Genomic DNA, 6,680 nt, shown 5'->3' on the forward strand with positions numbered 1-6,680 from the left:
GCCCGGGCCACAGAGCGAGACTCCGTCTCAAAAAAAAAAAATAGTAACATTAAGCTACTAAAAACTCAAGAGGTAAAACTATGCAGCCATAAAAAAAGAGCAAAATACTGATTCATGATAAACAGACAGTTAATCCACAAAGAGTAAGAAAAAATAATCAGACCCGTGGTCACATCTCTGAGCAGAAGTTAGAAAAGATGAGAACACCCGAACTGCACAAGGTCTGTTTATTCACCCGGAGAGGGAGTCCATGACTTTATAGTCTTATCATTTAAACTTAGCATAATACAATTTATTCCAAGAATTATCTATGATTTTTTCAGGTCATATCACTCAATTCACTCGTTTTCAATCAAGAGAATCAAAATCTCACATTCAAATCATGGAATAAAATTCTTAAATACTTGCCCAAACTGGAATTACGTCCCAGCAAGATTTTATAAAGACGAACCCCATGCTCTGTAGGTTAAATACGTTCCAAGCTTGGGGACCACTCTCAAGGTGGAGATACAGCCCAAGGTGGTTCATTCCTAGGGAATGAGTGAAGGAAGCCTGAGTGATCGGAAATTTAATTCTGGGCGCTCCACACCCCATTTTTCCCCTGCAGGTGAGGAAATGCTCTCTTCTCCAGGTCTCAATTCTCACCAGTGACCAAACACTCTCCCAGAGTCAGGTGAAGACTCTGATCTGTGAGTCCTTTTTCTGATACCAAACGTGTGGACTTTGCTGAACACCAACCAATTCTCCAACACCTACTAAGTGTCCAGCAATTAAATTCTGACACCACTCAGAGTCAACACGTACCCCACAAGCTCACAGATCAGTGCCATAGCACTGCCCACATTGCACATGCCAGTTGCAAGTCCCAGGGGACCATCTATCCTTCTGAGCAATTGCTTATAAGTCAGAGGTTCCCATCACCCTTTCCTCAAGTTTGATAATGTGAAAAAAAACTATGTTCAGAACTCAGCAAAAACAAGTTACTGATGTTTACCAGTTTATTATAAAAGATGTGACTCAGGAACAACTCAATGGAAGAGCTGTAGAGGACAAGGGAATGCAGCAGGTGAAGATGGGGTGAGTGGGTAATCCTGTTAAATATCTGCAACTTAAAAAACAAACAACAACAAAACGTTCTTTGTGTTCTCCAGGAACAGCTTAGTGAAAACAAACACCTTCTCATTATGACTTAGATGATGCTTCCTTTGCGTATAATAAAGCCAGAAACAGACAACTCTTTTTTTTTTTTTTGCCTCTTAACTAATTAGCTGACTAAATTTGTCTTCAGCGGTCAGAACAAAATACTTGTTAACCAAATTTTACTTAAGTTTCCCTCCTTCCCTCAGGCCCCTGAACTCTGATACACCCTCAGCCTGAGTCAACATACAACCCTGCTTTATTCCTCTCCTGTGAACAGGCTGACAGGCTGACCTCAGGGTGAAATGTTCTCTGATCTAGAATCCATCTGGCCCTCTTCTTCTCCCTTTTTTCTAATCTAGTTTGCTTCTTCCTAAGAAGGAAAGCCCTTTTTTGCCTAACCTTTAACATGCTTGCCGCTGTTATACGTGGTGTTTTTCCTCATTGCGATACTTCAGAATAAACTCCCTTCTCATATAATTCTGAATTTACTTTATTGCAGCAGTTCCCCACCTTTCTGGTATCAGGGACCAGTTTCCTAGAAGACAGCTTTTCCATAGATGGTGGGGATAGTTTCAGGACCACACTGTTCTACCTCAGATCATCAGGCATTAGATTCTCGTAAGGAGCACACAACCCAGATCCCTCCCATGCACAGTTCACAATAGGGTTCATGCTCCTGAGACTAATGCCACCACTGATCTGACAGGAGAAGCAGCTCAGGTGGTAATGTTCGCTCACCTGCTGCTCACCTCCTGCTGCATGGCCTGGATCCTAACAGGCCACCGACTGGTACGGGTCCATGGCCCAGGGGTTGGGGACTCCTGCTTTATTGAATAATGTCTAGAAAGAAAGCCAGGACAATGAAAATTACACCCTTAAAAAGGGGATCCCATCCTTTCCATCCAGGCCCAACCACATCCACCTGTGAACACCAGATTTCCAGAACTCTGTAGCTTCTCTCAATACAAAGAGCTCCTTTCATGGCTGGCGTGAGCAGGCTGGGACATCTGTAAAGGCAGGCTCCCAAGGAAGAACTGAGTAGGCCTTCCATGATCTTCTTTTTGCAGGCTTCAGATTGGCCTTCGCTGGCAGTCACTGAGCTCAAGCTTCTGTTTCTCAGTCAAGGTTATTTGGTTGGTTAAATTTTTTAAAAAATAGTATTTGAAGAATCCAGAAAAATAACTCAAACTCAGTGTTCATGTTTATAGGAGGGGAGGAAATTGTGAGGTACTTACATTTAATACCTCAACTGGAAAAGCCAAAATATCTATCCCTATCATACAATAAATATGTCATTTATTTATTATTTCCATGACAACAAATCATCTCCAGGAGTTGCCAAGTCCTATCCCACAAGACTTAGCATTAAACTCCAACTTCCAGATAACAGGATACAGAACAGGGTTATCCACTGTTACAAATTCTCCACCCTGCAAAAAGCAGGGAGGTACTGATGTTTTGATAAATATTTGTAATTCACCAATTTATCTACAACACTTGCTTGTGAAAATGTAATCATTTTTCTGCAGCCATAATGGAAAAGAGATTTTTCATGTTTTTCCCTGGTAACATTTTGATACAGTTTGGCTGTGTCCCACTCACATCTCATCTTGAATTGTAACTCCCGCCATTCCCACACATGGGAGGAACCTGGCGGGAGGTAACTGAATCATGGGGGCAGGTCTTTCCCTGCTGTTCTTGTGATAGCGAGTAAGTTTCATGAGATCTGATGGTTTTAAAAACTGGAGTTTCCCTGCACAAGCTCGCTCTCTCTCCGCCTGTTGCCATCCACGTGTAAGATGTGACTTGCTCCTCCTTGGCCTTCCGCATGATTTTGAGGCTTTCCAGCCACGTGGAACAATAAGTCCTTTAAATCTCTTTCTCTTATAAATTGCCCAGTCTCAGGTATGTCTTTATCAGCAGCATGAAAACAAACTAATACACATTCCCAAAGCAAAGCCCTAGAATTCCCTTTCAAATCTCCCTCAAAAAAGAACAGACTTGAGAAACTTACTACACTCACTCTTGGGAAGAAAAAAGTTAACAATAATTTTTTTTTTTTTTTTTGAGACGGAGTCTCGCTGTCGCCCAGGCTGGAGTGCAGTGGCCGGATCTCAGCTCACTGCGAGCTCCGCCTCCCGGGTTTACGCCATTCTCCTGCCTCAGCCTCCCGAGCAGCTGGGACTACAGGTGCCTGCCACCTCGCCCGGCTAGTTTTTTGTATTTTTTAGTAGAGACAGGGTTTCACTGTGTTAGCCAGGATGGTCTCGATCTCCTGACCTTGTGATCCGCCCATCTCCGCCTCCCAAAGTGCTGGGATTACAGGCTTGAGCCACTGCGCCTGGCAACAAGAATTTTTAACAAATGGAATATGAATAGATTTTTCCCCCCCTGAAATCCATCTCTTTCTTGTCTCTTTGGAAATACTTTTTTTTAATCCTTCAAGCTCTATGAATACAACATTTTAAAGTTAACGAAAAACTGAAACTGAACTAAGTGAATAAATCTTTTCAAGGCAATAAACTCAGGGAGGGGTCAGTCTGACAGAACACAGACATCTTCGGGTCAAGTGTCAAGTCGGGACACTGTATCACTTCAGAGATCCTCACAGGCCCATTCTCCTCACAGAAATACTCAATGACCATCCTCCCAGGAGACACTGTACTGCGCCCCATTGTGTGCTTGAATTTTTTTTGTTTTTTTTGAGACGGAGTCTTGCTCTGTCGCCCAGGCTGGAGTGCAGTGGCATGATCTCCGCTCACTGCAAGCTCCACCTCCTGGGTTCACACCATTCTCTTGCCTCAGAGTAGCTGGGACTACAGGTGCCCGCCACCATGCCTGGCTAATTTTTTGTATTTTTAGTATAGACGGGGTTTCACTGTGTTAGCCAGGATGGTCTCGATCTCCTGGTCTGCCCACCTCGGCCTCCTAAAGTGTTGGCATTACAGGCGTGAGCCACCACACCTGGCCTGTGTGCCTGAATTTCTAAGCCCTTTTCTGCCTAAACTTTAACGTGCTTGCAGCTCTTATACCTGGTGTGTTTCCCCTCATTGCAATACTTTAGAATAAACTCTCTTTTTTTCTTTTTGAGACTGAGTCTCGCTCTGTCTCAAAGGCTGGAGTGCAGTGGCACCATCTCAGCTCAGTGCAACCTCCACCTCCTGGCCTCAAGCGATTCTCCTGCCTCAGCATCCCAGGTAGCTGGGATTACAGGCATGCACCACCAGACTGGGCTAATTTTTGTATTTTTAGTAGAGACAGTTTCGCCACACTGGCAAGGCTGGTCTCCAACTCCTGACCTCAAGTGATCCACCCCCCTTGGCCTCCCAAAATGCTGGGATTACAGGCATGGATCACGTTCAGCCAACTCCCTTCTTACATAATTCTGATGACGGTGCTTTTCTGGTTCTTGCACTACCTCACTGGGGGAGGGGGGTATTCTTTGTCCTTTGAGATAGTTTTTCTCCTTTTCCAAGTCCGAGAAAATCCAGAGGGCAGGAATCATTTCTAGCTTTTTCCCTTAATACCAGCCTCTGATTGGCTGCCCAACAACATGTCTCTAAGCAACGCTGAAAACTGGGGTTGGAGGAAGAAAATCCTATTGCACCAGGGACTTGTGTTTTAAACGAAGAGTATGCTAGGAGACGTCTCTCAGCTCCAGGGCACCCAGATGCTGCCTGGAGACGCTCTACTCCCATATTTTAAACTGTCCTCTGGGAGGAGATGACCCAGGAGAAGGTTTCATTAGACACTCCAAGAGATCTGGCTGCTCAACAGAGGACCAAGAAAAGATATAAGGGTGGCTGAGGACATATCACCCTCTAACGTTTCCAAAGGGAAACTTCACCCCGAAGATATTCTGGTAAGAAGTGTAAAAAGATAAAATTAGGAGATGCACAAAGACTTTTTTTTTTTTTAAAACAATTAACTGTCAGGCGATTATTTTCTGCTTTCCACTCATGTGTAACATTCAGAAATATTTTAAGAATGAAAACAAATATTTTCAGAACGACTCACTACTCTGAAAAAAAAAATTGCATCTGTATGAAATGCACAATAAAAGACAAATACTTGATAATGTTGCATTTGAATGTAGGAAAAGAATTGGAAATTTAGGATTTTACTACAAGCCCCAGAAGGTTCCTTATAAAAGCCCTTCCTTCCCCAAACCACACACCACGCTGGGTGGCTTCCTAACTCACGACTCTCTGCTCAAATAAAGTCTTTAATATTTTAACGGCGCCTCAGTTTTATCTCTAACAGGAGAAAGGAGGTTTTGGAGACTTCACCGACCACAGCTCCTCCCACGCAGGAACCCCGAACCCCAAGTCGGGACTCTGCCCTGAGGACCCTCCCGTCGGCACCGCACACTCCGAGGGGGACGCGGGTCTGCAGGCGCAGAGCTGCCCAGAGAGGGTTCCGGGCCTGGCCGAAGCGGCGGGACAGGGACAAGCCAGGCGGCCCGGGGTCTGGCTGCGGGTCCAGCCCCCCATCCTGTGCCACTAAGGCCGCGAGGCGACAGCGGAAACTCGGGTCGGCACCGCGGGGAGGTCCGGGTTGGCCACAACCGCTTCCTGCCGGTTCCCGCTTCCCCTCGAGACACCTGGCCGGGACACTCACCATTTCCCACTCTCGGGTGTCTCGGGTCTTCCCTAAGGACCTTCCAGGACCTGCAGGTCCCAGAGCAACAGAAGCTGCCGCGGAATCACTTGGACCTCCCAGGGATAAGGGGAAGGAGCGGCGGAGACACACCGAGCTCGCCAGATCCTCGCTGCCCAACACAAAAGCCCCGCCAGGTCCCGGAAGTTGCCCCCTCCTTTCGCCGTGCGCTTGAGAGAACAGTCCCCTTCCCAGCGCCCGATTGGACAGGGCTTTCGGCCCCGCCCCTTCAGTCCTGAGTGACCGGAGCTGCAATCAGACAAGACGCGGCGTGAGGCCCGTTCTTTCCGTGCAGTCCTTTTCCAAGGCATGGATTCTGCCCCGTGCTGAGACCTGGCGCCCCCTGGGGGACTTTCCCATTCAACCTTGTACACAAGGTTATGTCCATTTATGAGTAGTATTTGTGGTATTTATGATTGGAAACACTATGATGACAATTATTCTAAAATTTCAGATTTCACAAACTTCCTGGCCTCTGATCTTTTGAGGAGGCAGCCTGAATTTTTTTTTTCTTGTTTCTGGTGGGATTAGAGGCAGCCTGAATTTTGAAGAGAACGTCCTCTCAGGTAGCAATGCCCAATAGAAATAAAATGTGAGCCACGTGTGTTCTAGTAGCAATAGAAAAGAAAAAAACACGTGAAATTGATTACAATGATTTATTTAACCAAATATAGCAAAAAATATTGTTTCAATATATGATCGATGTTAAGCTCGCGCCTAATTGAAGAGACTACCCAAACAGGTTAAGTGTGAGCAACAAGGCTAGTTTATTCACTCGGGTGCGAGCGGGCTGAGTCGGAAAAGAGGGTCAGTGGAGGGTCGTGGGATTGGAGTTAGTTTTATAGCTGAGGGGTAAGCAATGGAAAGTTACAGTTAGGGGC

At 45.8% G+C, this 6,680-nt stretch overlaps 1 protein-coding gene across 2 annotated transcripts in view; it reads right to left on the minus strand.

Moving 5' to 3' along the window:
- ZNF670 (zinc finger protein 670) overlaps positions 1-5,982 on the minus strand; it is a 42,308-nt gene extending 36,326 nt beyond the window's left edge. Inside the window, exon 1 of one of the 2 annotated variants that reach the window (XM_011955736.1) lies at positions 5,761-5,982. In XM_011955736.1, coding sequence (XP_011811126.1) covers positions 5,761-5,763 — 3 coding nt within the window. In that variant the 5' untranslated portion in view covers positions 5,764-5,982. The remainder of the gene's footprint in view (positions 1-5,760) is intronic. The other variant, XM_011955737.1, reaches the window with a different exon arrangement.
- Between the last annotated feature and the right edge of the window lie 698 nt (positions 5,983-6,680).

The sequence above is a fragment of the Colobus angolensis genome, unplaced genomic scaffold (genome assembly GCF_000951035.1).
Source record: "Colobus angolensis palliatus isolate OR3802 unplaced genomic scaffold, Cang.pa_1.0 Scaffold40, whole genome shotgun sequence".
Lineage (NCBI taxonomy): Eukaryota > Metazoa > Chordata > Mammalia > Primates > Cercopithecidae > Colobus > Colobus angolensis.